This window comes from Carcharhinus amblyrhynchos, chromosome 1, assembly GCF_965287045.1.
Source record: "Carcharhinus amblyrhynchos chromosome 1, sCarAmb.v2.hapA, whole genome shotgun sequence".
Taxonomy (NCBI): Eukaryota; Metazoa; Chordata; class Chondrichthyes; order Carcharhiniformes; family Carcharhinidae; genus Carcharhinus; species Carcharhinus amblyrhynchos.
The window spans coordinates 131,826,539-131,842,201 of record NC_137324.1 but is presented as its reverse complement, the minus strand read 5'-3'; the positions used below and the strand labels follow the sequence as shown (position 1 = coordinate 131,842,201).

The 15,663-nt window shown below is 41.8% G+C and overlaps 1 protein-coding gene across 7 annotated transcripts in view; it reads left to right on the top strand.

Annotated features, from left to right (window-relative positions):
- The window catches only part of fhip1aa (FHF complex subunit HOOK interacting protein 1Aa), a 154,399-nt gene that overhangs the window by 124,200 nt on the left and 14,536 nt on the right, over positions 1 to 15,663 (top strand). For 6 of the 7 annotated variants that reach the window (XM_080192847.1, XM_080192857.1, XM_080192876.1 and 3 more), the window contains 3 exons: positions 255 to 457; positions 1,536 to 2,615; positions 5,749 to 5,927. In XM_080192847.1, coding sequence (XP_080048973.1) covers positions 255 to 457; positions 1,536 to 2,615; positions 5,749 to 5,927 — 1,462 coding nt within the window. The remainder of the gene's footprint in view (positions 1 to 254; positions 458 to 1,535; positions 2,616 to 5,748; positions 5,928 to 15,663) is intronic. The other variant, XM_080192885.1, reaches the window with a different exon arrangement.

Sequence of the window (15,663 nt, the reverse complement as noted above, 5' to 3'; positions counted from 1 at the left end):
AAGTAGCTTGCAGCTGCAGCTTGTACTTCTGATTACATACAGGGCGTGACATTTCATTCCAAGAGTGTTTTGCTGCCTCCAATGACGGGACATTAGAATAACTTATTCTACAATGTTACCTCTGATAGGATTTTTGGCATTGGAGGCAATGCTGTAGTCTAAAGGAAACAGTGTAAATAGAACATTATCGCCAGGTTTCACAGCTAATTTATAATTATCCCAGCATCACTAATTGAAGGGTTCGGCTGTTACAGGTATCTGATACCGTGTAATCACATGATGTTGAGCCAGCGTGGGGCAGTGAGGGAGAGAGATTGCTACTCTGTGTCAGCTGCCAAGTTGCTTGCCTTAACTCCAACCTGCTGTAATTCCGGGATCCAAATGACCCATGGAGATCATGAAGGTGAATACTTTCTGGGATCGAAGGTTGCTGATTCATCCCATACTGCCACTGCAGGTAGAAGTTAATTCTATTTTAGCGTATTGTTTTATTCAATCTTTGTACAATGTAAAAATTGTAGAATAACTTTCTAGCCATTTATGGAATTAACATGGAGTTCCGTACAGAATTTGTTTACTTTTACAATGTATAGGGAGGAGAAAATCAACTTAAGTGGCTACAAGGAGGTGATAACTGATGATATTTCTTTCTATACAGGATAAATTTATCTTCCAAGTTCTTGGTGACTCAGATAAGACAGAATTGGTGCAATAATAAAGAGACACAACATCAAATTCAAGAGACTCAGGATTAGCATAAGCATATATCTTTTTAATTTTTTGAGTCTAACCAATTTCGTTAGCATTGGTCCCAGCATGTATTACTGAGAGATGCCACGTTTTCCTTGTTAGTCCTTTAAACTTCCTTTTAACCCTGTTTTTATTTGTTTTACAAACAATTCTGCTATCCTGTGTGTTTTTTTAAGTATAGAAATATTCCTTTTCTATCATCTTATTTCATGAAAATAGTTCATTGCACATTTTATTTTTCTATAGTAGTCGTAGTTATTGTAACAAACACGATAAGCTTGGTTCTATGTCAGTTACTGGTCAATTTAATGCTCAAAGCATGCACCACAGAAGGTTTAAGCTAGCCAGTTCCTTACACAAGTTTTAGCTCTTTATTGTGCGTGAAGGAGAGGCAGAGTTGAAAACCAGGGATTCAATCCAGTAAAAGAAAAGGCATTAGGAAACCTATGTCCTGGGGCTGGTCTGGCATGCTTTCTAGTGGTGAGCTCAACAAAAACTTCTTTTTAAGAGGAACCTGGCAGGTTCTGAGAAGAGGTTACTTGACCTCCCCTTGGTTGTAGTTATATATGTCTAATGCTGGAAACAATCTAGACTTGCACGTAATTGAGGTAGTGGAGGATGCTGGGTGTAATGGAAGTGTTAACTGTACAAGACAACATTTTCAGAAAAGTAGAAAGAAAATTTTTGGGAGAATCAAATAAGATTGTTTAAAATATATGCACTGCAAATATTCTTTATCATTAGATGTCTTCCATAGTATTGACTTCAATCCCATTTTCTTTTAGGTTCTAAGGGTATTGTGGAATGTGCACAAATTCCAGGGGATTGGACCAGACTTCGCAAACCACTAGATATTAGTTACCTGCAGTACCTGTGGGAGGCTCGAGTTAACATCACTGCCTGCATGAAAAACTGCAGAGTGTGGTCTGCACCTTACGATGGGGAAAATCCAGATGCTGAAGCTTTTGTTTCCATGGCATTGCCAGAGGACACCAGCAAACTCAGCAGCAAAACATCAGCTAAAGGCCAACACAGTTCTGTTATCAGGAGGACTAGATCGAAACCCAGCTCCACCAGGGAAAAGATGCAACTAGACCTGGAATGGGACAACAGCTATGACACTGGAATGTCCCCAGGGTCCGATGAAGACTCTGTGCAGCCTTACTTACCTTTTGCAATTAAGCAAGGAACTGGAAACAGTACACAACCAGTAGATCCTCCCAAGCACATTCAGGAGATGAAGAAAAGTGCATTAATGCTCATTAGAGGCTCTTACATTGAGGAGTCGGATTTTCATGATGATGTCATGGTTTATAGACTCTGTGCAGAAAAGGATGCTCAGGATAATATTGAAACTAATGTTAAAAATGTGAAAAGATCAGCTTCAGTAAGAAGTACACAACAGAAAATACTGACAAATGATGGGCTGGCCAATAGGACATTGCAGAGTACATCAAGGAATATTACTTCAGAGAAACAAACTATTGAGAGTGTAGAATCTGAGCAGGGCACAGAAATGGAGCATTCAGGACAGGGAGCTGCACATACACAAAAGGAACAGGAGGACAGTTTGCACATATTAAATACTGAGTCCAAGTGCTCTGACCAACATGCTTTGAATGTCGAGACTGATGATTTCCTTTCACAGTATCAGGATCTTCTTGCGAAGCTAAACTCTAATCCTGATAACTCAGCAATACTGAAGGAGAATGCATCTGAACCCAGCACTCCTACAGAAGAGGAAGATGACTTTGAGAAGTTCTCTGAACCCCCTCTTTCTGACAATATAACTTTTCCATTTGGACCGAAGGTTCATCTAATGTATTCCAATAATCCTGCTAGAATACATGGAGTTCCATTTACAGGTATTTATCCTGATTTTATTGAATGATGGAGCATCCTACTTCTGCTCCGAATACGTATATTGGCAGAGGAGTTGAAAAAATAAGGGAACTGAACATGATGCAATTTGTCTACATCTGAACTTAATGCATGTAGCAACTATCATTGACCATTCGAATGTTTGCTGAGTTTATTTAGGTGTTTGCCTTGGTTTTTATGTAGTACTCTACTCTAGCCTTGAAGTCAGAACATTATGGGTTCAAGCCCCACTGCTGAGATGAGATTGCAAAATCTAAGCTATAATTCCAATGTAGTACTGAGGGAGTGTGGCATTGTCGGAAATAATGAGCAATTGATGAGATGTTAAAATGATGGTTTGTCCTCTCAAATGGATGTAACAGATCTCTTAGGAGTCTTTGTTTCCCTTCCCAGTGTCCTGGTCAATATTTAATTCTCAATAAACATTGCTAGCACAAATTCTCAGTGCTGTTTGTGGAACTTTGCTTAATGCAGATTTGCTGTCGTATTTCCAATGATACCACAGTAACTCCACTGCAAAAATGGACTTAATTAGTTGTAAACTACTTTGGAACATTCTGAGATGTTCAAGAAAGTTGATTTTTAAATCCAAAGCTTTCTCATTTCTTTCACTTATTGAGTTTCAAGGTTGTACAGTCTGGGTACATCTCCAGTTTGAACCTCGATCTGAATGAAAATGAGCTTACAGAATTCCAATAGTCATGGCCAATGTAGTGTCCGTATGTTTAGATTAAGGTGTGTTTAGATTAAGAACAGAGGGATAACCTAAAGGTTGGAAAACATGGAAATAATAAATACAACACGATTGAGGTGAATGTCCTGGAGAATCCCTACAATACAGGAGGCCATTCAGCCCATCAAGCCTGTATCAACAACAATCCCGCCCAGCCCCTATCCCCACATATTTAACCCTGTTAATCCCCCTAAACTACACATCTTGGAACAATGGGGGCAATTTAGCATGGCTGATCAACTTCATTTAAGTTTAATTCCAAAGTAAAAATTAAGTGGAAAAAGCTCTCAATTAACACTTGAACTTTGGTAGTTACTGCTAGATATTTTACTTATTTTGTATTACATAGTACATGAATAAGAGAAAGCATCAAACAAGATCAGCTGTCTATCTAACCTGTCTCATGTTAGACAGACTCTGTTTGGGGAGGTGGTGGCATAGTGGTATTGTCACTAGACTAGTAGAGACCAAGGATAATGAATGCTCTAGGGACCTGGGTTCGAACCCCACCATGACAAATTGTGAAATTTGAAATCAACAAAAAAAATTTTAATGATCACGAAACCATTGTTGATTATATGAAAATACCCATCTGGCTCGCGAATAGAGAAGGAAATGTGCCATCCTTATCCAATCTGTCCTACATGTGACTCCAGACCCACAGAAATACAGTTGTCTCTTAACTGTCCTCTAAAATGGTGAAGTGAGGCACTCGGTTCAAGGGCAATTAGGGATATGCAACAAATGCTGACACAGCCAGCAATGCCCACATCCCATGCATGAATTTTAAAAAATCAGGAGAACACAACCAGCTATATGACAAAGAAGGCAAGAAATCTCAAATTGCTTTGCAAACAGTGGTTTACTTTTAAAGTAACTGTTTTGTAGGCAAACAGTGAGGTCCTCCACACAACAGACAAAAGATCAGATAATTGATTTAATTATTTACCTGGTTAAGGAATTGGCTGAGCTGGAGGGGACGGAATAGAAATAATAGGCAGGTACTCTGATTGGCAGGGTATCATCACTGGTGCCTGCAAAAATTTGTGTTGTGGCCTCAATTAGCCACCATATTCATGAACCCCTCCGGTAGTATTGTGAAACATTGTGCAGTCAGGAAACCCCACAGGGATGAGAAGCGGAACAATTTTCTTTTTCTGTAAGCTTTGGAAATTCTACGTATAAATTTGGAAGCAAGAATATAGAGTGTCCCCAACTCCTTAAAACTCAATCTAACTTCAAACAAAACTGAATTAACATTGCAAAGGAAACATTTGAAAACATCCACATTCAAAATCTATTCCAAATCTGCATTCTTTCAGCTTACATTTGACTGGTTCAGTCGTGCTTTACAATGATGTTTATAATCCATGCATATTTTGGAGACACTAAACTTCACTTCATTGAAGCAAAGTTTGCAGTTCCACCATTTCTAGCTGTTGCGTTCAGTGTTGCTACATTGCATTTAAATAATCCAGTTGCTGGACTCGAGTGGCATTCCAGTGCTTGTACATACTATTTATGACTACCAATTCCCACTGTCAAAGTTCCAGAAATCCCGGATGTGGCATTGTCAAGATGCTTCCCCAATAGGGGCTGGAGCATGTCTGTCATTCAGACAATTCAGGCCACTAATACATGCTACCCTGGAACCTGTTTAAAAGATTTGGGAATGACTGTATTTTTAAAAAGAGAATTTTATCTGTGCTTTGTTTTGACAACTTTTACGTGTTAGAAGTTTGAAAAGATAAATGTTTCTATGATATGAAATTAGATGATGCTGTTTGCTCTTATAAAAATATTACTGGACCTCACATAAATGGTCATTTTTCATGTGAGCCTAGACATGGATGTCAGTGGGATGTTTATATTATTCTGACCTCTCTCTATGTCCAACACGTGTATATGTTCCAACAGGATGGCTGGACAGAAGAGGGCATATTAGATTAATTTTCTTTTCTCCTTTGCATTGACCTAGAACCATTTGAAACTGATTGAGAGTGTTGGTTGAGATCAATTAATTCAGCATTAAAGACACTAAAAATAATTACTTTTCCTTATTGATCTATATACAGAACATTTAATCCTCCTCCCCACTCCTCTAAACTTGTGTCTTCCTCTCTTGTATGTATTGATTTTTGCTCGGTGCAGTTCCAAAAACCAAAGGTATCTCTAATGCCTCGGGTGCGAGGCTCAACTATCCCATTTTTCATGTCCGAGTGAAGAGGTTACAACAAGTAGGATTATGTAAATTCTCTATTAAGGAGGGATTTTTAAACTGGACAATCAGGCAACCTGTTAAAGGTACTTTTGTAACTGGCAGTCAAGGTGGTAATTCAGATGCAATTGTCTTCTCCTGACTCACTTGACCTTTCTGTTTGCAGGACCATTCATCAGCGTTTTATTATCAAAGCTGGAGAATATGCCGGAAAATGAATTGCACGTAAACTTGCTGCTTACTGGGATTGTCGCTCAACTAGCTTGTTATCCACAGCCCCTCCTCCGTTCTTTCTTGCTCAACACTAATATGGTCTTTCAGCCCAGTGTACGCTCACTCTATCAGGTACAGCTGTGGTGTTCAGAGTTTCATCAAGTTTTATAGTTTAGAAGCATTATACATTTAAGCATTTTAACAGGTTTAGGGTGCTGGGCAGTAGATACAGAAGAGATGTCAGGGGTAAGTTTTTCATTCAGAGGGTGGTGGGTGTGTGGAATTGGCTGCCGTCGGTGGTGGTGGAGGCAAATTTGATAGGGTCTTTTAAGAGACTTCTTGATGAGTACATAGGACTTAATAGGATTGAGGGTTATAGGTAAACCTAGTAGGTAGAGATATGATCGGTAGCAACTTGTGGGCCGAAGGGCCTGTTTGTTCTGTACTTTTTCTATGTTCTATTTAGAAGCAAACTAACTGTATGGTTTGACCTTGTACTAAAAGTTCCCTTTCACTAATTTGATTTGATGTATTATTGTTACATGTATTGGGATACAGTGAAAAGTATTTCTTGCATGCTATACAAAGCATACTGATCATAGAATACATAGGAGAGAAGGAAAGGAGACCTCCCTAAATCTGGCACACATATATAATTCTCTAAATTTGCACACCTTTATTGTGGAATCCTAGAGGCGTAGGCAAAAGTCATAAGTAGAAGAAGGATTGGAATGAGGCGTTCTCTGAATGTTAAAATGGCGGTGCGGGCTTGTTGGGCCAAAGGGCCTGTTTCCTGTGCTGTGCAGAATAAAGTGAAAAGAGTTATAGGACAGTTTTAAAAGCATAGAATTAGAAGGTTCTGGGGGCAGCTTGCAAAAAGGTGGCTCATTCTGGCACGATCTTGAGGGGATTGTCAGCTTTACACAAGGAAGGACACATCCCTGACTTTTATCCTTTGGGTGTTTTAATAGGATTTATTTGGTATTTTGGTCATTTCAACTCTGGTAATTCATTCAATTTTCATTTAAATCATGAATTTGTGATCTAGCCAACTTTTGTTTCTTAAGGTGTGCTGCTCTAGTATGAACCCAATACTACTGGGGTTTCCCACCCTGGCCACTTTAATTTGCTTGGTCCTTGAACACTTCCAATAACCAAGAACACCCATTGCCACCTAATTTAAGAGGTTCACACACAACTGTGTCTACTGTAGTGAAGACTAAAGTCCACTACAAAAAAGCCCAGGAAATTCCAGGGTAATATCAAACTGGTGGAAACTCAGAAACTGAGTTTCTGCAGCATTTTCCTAACGTATGTGATCAGAGATCTATCTGCGTGTGTTCTTTGGGGAAGTGAAGGGAAAATCAGCATGTCACATTTTGGGATTATTGATTTTTTTTTCCATACAAAGAATCTGGGAATGAGTTTCATTTATTGTGACTTAAGGCAAAATGAGTATACACAGGTATAAAACACAACTAAGACAGAAGGAAATTTGATGCAATGTAATGAGCTAATTCTTACTATTTTCTACAATAGAACTAGGCAATGTGAAACACTTCATTAAGATGTCTCTAGTGACTTAACCAATCCACATTATGATTGGTTTGGTTGATAGGCCTCTGGGGTACCTTTATAGGGAAGGAGTTGAAAGGCTTGTCATTCAAAAGGAAAGTAACGCTGAAAAGGAGCACCAGCCAGAACCTCTTTATTTTTCTTAAAAAAACAGGTCGGGGCATGTTTATTTATCCCATGTGAGGTGGAATATGCATGAGCTCAGACTTTAGACACCAATGATCTGTGGCCTGGGTGAGGGACTAGAGATTGAGAGGCCACTCACTGGCAGTTGAGGTTACACAGAAGTTTTTCTGCAGAGGACTTGTTACTTTGATGCAGTGATCTTCAGCAGAAGGGCTAGTCGGCACAAATGAAATGCTTGTGTGTTGGCAAGCCTGCCAACAATTCTGCGGTCACTGTCGAGAAGACTGAAGCAGTCAACTTGGCGTGGGATTTTATACTGAGTTTAGAGCCCATCCTCTTCAGTGTGGCCAACTCCATGAGAACACTTCTGGATCCAAGCATGGTGCAGCATCTGATGGCTGATCTCTTTTTTTCAGCACAAGCATCTGACATCCTCTGAAGTCATGCAAAATCAGCTGGCTGCCTTTCACATTCAGACTGCAGATACCACTGTTTAAAGGGGTATGGAGAATTTCACAGCAGTTCAACAATCTGTCCTTCAACATGTTACTAGGATTATATGGCCCTGCCACAGAAGTGACAGTGACTTTATGGAGCCTCCGCAACTATCTGTGCTCTCACCATTGCCAACTCGCACCAGTGCCCTTTCTGTTTTTGTTCGTTAACAGCTCAAGCAGCTGCTGCTAATGCTGAAGTGTTGACCCAGGGCTGCTTGAGGTTGTCCTCCAAGGCTATCTGCAGCTTTGTGTTGTTATAAAGAAAAATGGAAAATTCCATTGTGGATTATAGTTCACAGACCTGTTCTGAGAGAACATGGAATGTCACACTGAAAAGGCTTACTTCAGACACTGGAAGAGATGAAATGCAAAAAAACTGAATCTCAATCTCCCGTGGTTGTGGAGACAATGGAGACTGCCACATCTCAGCTATCCAAAGATCCATCTCCTGTTGATTTTTGTCTCAAAATAGTCAGAGGTTGGGCAAAGAAGAGACTCTTTGCAAGACTTTCCCCAGGGATACAAAGGGGAATGGGTTAAAAGTCTGCTGCAGATCTCAGATCTGGTGTGCCAGAACAAATGACACAAACAAGAAAGAAGAAACGCCACCCAGTAGCAGGAAGTCTCTTTCTCCCTTTGTTGCTGGACACAAAGCTCAGCAGAAGCCACAATTGAAATGAACCGACAGCCTCTTTGACTATCCTGCCAAACTAAGTATCTCTAACTAAAACTGCCAAAGTCAGCTCTACCAGAAACAACCAGCTTGACAACTATTATACACTGCCATCTACACCTCACGGACAAGCCAGAGTCTAATATGTATATTTTTAAACTTTTATTTGGATTCTCAATTTCTCATTTCTAATCTCTGTATGAATGTTGTATTTTTCATTATTTTTCTCGTGTTTTGGTAACTATAAACTTATTCTTTCTTTGACTCAAAAGCCTGGTTAAATTGGCTTTTAAAAAAAAATTACATTTGGACTGGGAATGGGTTACCTACGGAGGAAGGAATCCCCTTTTAAGTTAACTTTGTTGTGACCAAGTAAGGGTTGAATAAAGAAGGCCAATTTATTTCTTCTGCCCGGAATCATAATAAAATTGGGGCCGATTTGAGAATTTAACAAATTAGGGGACCTCGTCCTGTGACCGGCCTTAACACAGACAATGGCAGCAAATAACTGAAGAATGCCATGGGTGATTAGTTTATGTTTGTATGTAAATTGGTTAATAAATTTGGTATGAAATGTTTATTGAGAACCATAGAAAATTACAGCTCAGAAACAGGCCTTTTGGCCCTTCTTGTCTGAGCCGAACCATTTTTTGCCTAGTTCCACTGACCTGCACTTGGACCATATCCCTGCACACCCCTCTCATCCATGTACCTGTCCAAGATTTTCTTAAATGTTAAAAGTGACCTGGCATTTACCACCTTATCCAGCAGCTCATTCCACACTCTCACCACTCTGCGTGAAGAAGCCCCCCCTAATATTCCCTTTTAAACTTTTCTCCTTTCACCCTTAACCCATACCTTCTGGTTTTCTTTCTCCCCTAGCCTCAGTGGAAAAAGCCTGCTTGCATTCACTCTATCCATACCCATCAAAATCTTATACACCACTGTCATATCTCCCCTCATTCTTCTAGACTCCGGGGAATGAAGTTCAAACCTATTCAATCTCTCTCTGTAACTCAGCTTCTCAAATCCCGGCAACATCCTTGTGAACCTTCTCTGCACTCTTTCAACCTTATTTACATCCTTCCTGTAACTAGGTGACCAAAACTGTACGCAATACTCTAAATTTGGCCTCACCAATGCCTTTTATAACCTTACCATAACACTCTGACTTTTATACTTGATACTCCGATTTATAAAGGCCAACGTCTCAAAAGCACTCTTTATGACCCTATCCACCTGTGACGTCACCTTTAGGGAATTCTGTACCTGTATTCCCAGATCCCTCTGTTATCTGCATTCTTCAGAGTCCTACCATTTACCCTGTACGTTCTACTTTGGTTTGTCCTTCCATAGTGCAATACCTCACATTTGTCTGCATTAAATTCCATTTGCCATTTTTCAGCCCATTTTTCTAGTTGGTCCAAATCTCTCTGCAAGCTTTGAAAACCTTCCTCACTGTCCACTATACCTCCAATCTTTGTATCATCAGCAAATTTGCTGATCCAATTTACCACATTATCATCCAGATCATTGACATAGATGACAAACAACAATGGACCCAACACCGATCCCTGCGGCACACCACTAGTCACAGGCCTCCACTCAGAGAAGCAATCTTCCACAACCACTCTCTGGCTTCTTCCATTGAGCCAGTGTCTAATCCAATTTACTACCTCCCCATGTATACTTAGTGACTGAACTTTCCTAACTAACCTCCCATGAGGGACCTTATCAAAGGCCTTGCTAAAATCCAGGTAGACAACATCCACTGCCTTTCCTTCATCCACTTTCCTGGTAACCTCCTCGAAAAACTCCAATAGATTGGTCAGACATTACCTACCACGCACAAAGCTACGTTGACTGTCCCTAATAAGTCCCTATCTATCCAAATATTTGTAGATCCTATTCCTTATCACACCTTCCAATAACTTGCCCACCACTGAGTCAAACTTTCCAGCCTATAATTTCCCGGACGACTTTTGGATCCTTTTTTAAACAACAGAACAACATGATCCACCCTCCAATCATCCGGCACCTCCCCTGTGCATACTGACATTTTAAATATGTCTGCCGGGGCCCCTGCAAGTTCACTACTAGCCTACCTCAAGGTCCGTGGGAATACCCTGTCCGGTCCTGGGGATTTATCCACTTCTGATTTGCCTCAAGACAGCCAGCACCACCCCCTCTTTAATCTGTAAAGGTTCCATGACCTCCCTACCTGTTTGCCCTATTTCCATAGACTCCATGCCCATTTCCTCAGTAAATAAGGATTTTGTGGTGTCTTTTATTTCTGCATTGTGGTAAAGTGATATCATAGGTGGAAGAATTAATCATGGACAACCCAGTTAGAAAGGGACTGTGTTGGTTACCTCCTCTCTCCTTCCTCCTCAGCTGATGATGTGAACTCTACCAAGTATAGTATGGTATAGTGAACTCTACCAAGTATAGAACTCTACCAAGTACCAAATAGCTTACTGAATATTAACGGTTGTGGGACTGTAGGGGGTGAGGTCCTTAAAACGGTTACTATTACTAAAGAGGTAGTGCTTGGTAAACTAATGGGACTAAAGATAGACAAGTCCCCGGGCCTGTATGGAATGCATCCCAGGGTACTGAAAGAAATGGCAGATGTAATAGCAGATGCGTTAGTAGTAATTTATCAAAATTCATTGGACTCAGGGAAGTGCCGGCTGATTGGAAAACAGCGACTGTTACACCGCTGTTTAAAAAAGTAGACAAAAGGCGGGTAACTATGGCTTAACGTCCATAGTTGGGAAAATGCTGGAATCCATCATTAAAGAAGAAATGGCAGGACACCTGGAAAAGAATGGTTCGATCAAGCAGATGCAGCATGGATTCATGAAGCGAAAGTTGTGTTTGACGAATCTACTGGATTTTTTTGAAGATGTAACGAGTGCGATTGACAGAGGGGAACCGGTGGATGTGGTGCTTTTAGATTTCCAGAAGGATTTCAATAAGGTGCCTCACAAAAGGTTGCTGCAGAAGATTAAGGTACACGGGGTTGGGGGTAAAGTATTAGAGTGGATTGAGGATTGGTTATCTAACAGGAAGCAGAAAGTTGGAATAAATGGGTGCTCTTCTGGTTGGCAGTTGGTGACTAGTGGCATACCGCAGGGATGGTGCTGGGGCCTCAATACTTTACCATATACATAGATGACCTGGAGGAGGGGACCGAGTGTAGGGTAACAAAGTTTGCTGATGACACAAAGATGAGTGCGAAAGCAAATTGCATGGAGGAAGCGGAAAGTCTGCAGAGAGATTTGGATAGGCTGAGTGAGTGGGCGAGGATCTGGCAGATGGAGTATACCATTGGTAAGTGTGAGGTTATCCACTTTGGAAAGCATAATAGTGAAATGGACTATTATTTAAATGATGAAAAATTACAACATGCTACTGTGCAGAGGGACTGGGGGGTCCTTGTGCATGAATTGCAAAAACTCAGTCTGCAGGTGCAGCAGATGATCAAGAAAGCAAATGGAATGTTGGCCTTTATCGCGAGGGTAATGGAGTATAAAAGTGGGGATGGCTGCAATTGTACAGGGTACTGGTGAGGCTGCAACTGGAGTACTGTGTGCAATTTTGGTCCCCTTGTTTGTGAAAGGATATATTGGCCTTGGAGGGAGTACAGAGAAGGTTCACCAGGTTGATTCTGGAGATGAGGGGGTTAGCTTATGAGAGGTTGAGTAGACTGGGCCTGTACTCAGAGTTTAAAGGCTGAGAGATGATCTTATAGAGACATATAAGATAATGAAGGGGCTAGATAAGGTAGAGGCAGAGAGATTCTTTCCACTTAGAAAGGAAACAAGAACTAGGGGACACAGCCTCAAAATAAGGGGGAGTCAGTTTAGAACAGAATTGAGGAGGAACTTCTCTCAGAGGGTAGTGAATCTCTGGAATTCTCTGCCAGTTGAAGCGGTGGAAGCTACCTCATTGAAAATGTTTAAGTCACAGGCAGATAGATTTCTGATCGATAAGGGAATTAAGGGTTATGGGGAACAGGCGGCTAAGTGGAACTGAACCGCTTTCGGATCAGCCATGATCTTATTGAATGGCGGGGCAGGCTCAAAGGGCTAGATGGCCTACTCCTGCTCCTATTTCTTATGTTCTCATGTTCTAGTATAGCTCCTCCAGAATAGTCCAAGAAGTGGCTGTGCTGGTTAAGCACCCAAAGGAGGTGAAAGTGGGTTATGGCAATATCACTGGCATGGATTAAGCATTGGTTAAGGAACAGAAAACAGAGTAGGAATGAATGGGTCAGTCTCAGGTTGGCAGCATGTGATTATTGGGATATGGCAAGAATCAGTACTGGGGTCCCAGATAATTACAGTCTGTAACAGTGATTTGGATGTGGGGGTCTAAAGGTAATATTTCCAAGTTTGTGGATATACAAAACTAAAAATGTTTGTTATGAGGATGATATAAAGAGACTTCAAGGGGATTTTAACAGGTTTAGTGAGTGGGCAAAAGAATGGCAGATGGAACATGATGTACATAAGAGTGAGTTTATCCACTTTGGTAGGAGGAATGGGAGTGCCGAGTATTTCTTAATATTGTGAGATTGGGAAGCGTTGATGTCCAAAGATACCTGGGTACCTTGGCAGGCAGTGACTATTGGGATATGACAAGGATCCTTGTTCATAAATCACTGATAGATAACATGCAGGTGCAGCAAATAATAAGGAAGGTAAATGGGATGTTGGCCTTCATTGTTTAGATAATTTACTCACAGGAGTAAAAATATCAGGGGTGGAATTCTCAAAATAATTCTGAATTTGCGTGAAAACTGAAGTAAATCAAAGTTTAATCAGTGGAAGTTTGGAGAAAAATCTCCCATACTCTGTACGCTGCAGTGTGCACTAGCGTGAATTACGTAAAAAATCAGAGGACAGGACCTATTCCCACCTGGGAAGCTGGCAGCATGGCACTGAGAGGGCCACTGTGCATGCGCCAATCTGTCAGAGCCGAGAAGACATAGGCGCAGTGACCCCTGTCTGTCGGCCTTCCGATTACTGGCCAGCCCAATTGCTGGGCCCCCAGGCATGCTCAGGCCCAATAATGACACCCACCCTCTCACCCAGTAGGCTGCCCACCACCAGCACCATCCCCTCCCCCGCACACCCTGATTGCTGGCCTCCCTTCCTCACTGATCCTGGCTGCATAGTGGCAGTGGGACCTCCCCACCCCCGCTGATCACCCTATCAGGTCCTGCCCCCTGGGCATTGGCATTTTGCCCCTTGGGCAGTTTCAGGGACCTATGCTGGCGCTGCCAATGCCCAAGGCCCCTCTTATCGCAGACCCTCTGGGGGGCCCCGATTGCACTCCCTTCACTCCAGCGGGTCAGGCAGCTAATTCCCCACAAATGGGGAGCTACAGTAAACCCCACTGGAGTGAAATACTCCTGGACTGGGGGGGTGAAAGAGGCTAGCTAGCTGGAAACTTCAGTCCTGAGCCCGCTAACATTACTTAAAACAAATGCAAATGAAGGGCTGCATATATAATGCAGCTCCACGCCTATTTCCGGCACTAGGAGATGCGCTCAGGACCAGACGCTCAGCAGGGACTGCACTAATCTGGCACTGCCTAAATCTCCCGGCTCACTGTGCTAAGAAAATCAGTGCGACAGGATGGGAGAATTGCCCCACTGTGCTTTGATTGCTTGGTTAGATTGTAGCTGGAGTATTGTGTATAGTTTTGGCTCCCTTAACTAATGAAGGATGATGTGAGTTCATCGGACTGATTTCTGAGAAAGCAGGTCTGCCTATGAGGATAGGTTGTGGAGACTGGATCTGTATTCTGTAGAGTTTAGAAGAATGAGAGGTGATTTTATTGAAAGTTTAAAAACTTTGAAGTGGCTAAAAAGGGTACAGTCAGGAAGGATGTTGCCCCTTGCTGTGGGGGTGGGGGGGGAGGGGGGCTCTGGAGTCAGGAGAGACAGCCTCAGAATAAGAGCCAAGCCATTTGGGACTAAAATGAGGAATTTCTTCACTTGGTCCTCAATCTTTGGAATTCTTTACACAGTGGACTGTGGAAGCTCAGTCATTGAATATAATCAAGACAGCGATTTCTAGATAATAATGACATCATGGGAATGGAGTTAAAGTGAGCAAATGGCATTAAAGTAGATGATCAGTCATCTACTTTAGGAACTGCTTCATCCAAACGGTTGTGAGTTTGTGCAATTCCCTGCTGAGTGGAGCAGTTGAGGCTACTTTGAATGTTTTTTAAGATAAGGATAGATAGATTTTTGAACAGTAAAGGAATTAAGGGTTATGGTGAGCAGGTGGATAAGTGGAGCTGAGTCCACAAGAAGATCAGCCATGATCTTACTGAATGGCGGAGCAGGTTTGAAGGGCTAGATGGCCTACTCCTGCGCCTATGTTGAATTTCCCACCATCCTGAAGGTTAACAGCGACCACAAAGATACAGTGGCTACAACAGCAGATCAGAAGCTGGAAATTCTGAGCATGTAATTCACCTTCTGACTCCCTGGAGCTGTTTCTTTTGCTGATGGACCTGTTGCCTTTTTGTGCTAATTCCATCAGCATATACTCGTACTGTCTCAGCCTTGTTCATTGTTCATCTATACCCAAAGACCTTTCTATTCCATTCATGGGACCTAAGCTTTGCTGGTAAAACCAGCATTTTGTTGCCTGTTCTTAATTTCCATTTAGAAGGTGGAAGTGAGCTGCTTTCTTGATTACTGCAAGCCTTCTGGTATAGCTGCACCTACAGTGCTATTATACTGAAATGATGAATGGGTCACAACCTGCTGGAAATCCACACCTTTTGTAACATGCAAGTGAGATACGATCTCGGTAGATCTTGACACAAACAGCTTGGAGATAGTTACTAATGGCTGTTACTCTAGACTGACTCTTTGGAAAAACATTGGAAGAGGCAAAGAGAGGAGGCCAAGAAGAGGGCCCAGAGAAAACAGAGGCCAGCAGAGCTGCAGCTCTGAGCTCACTGTTCT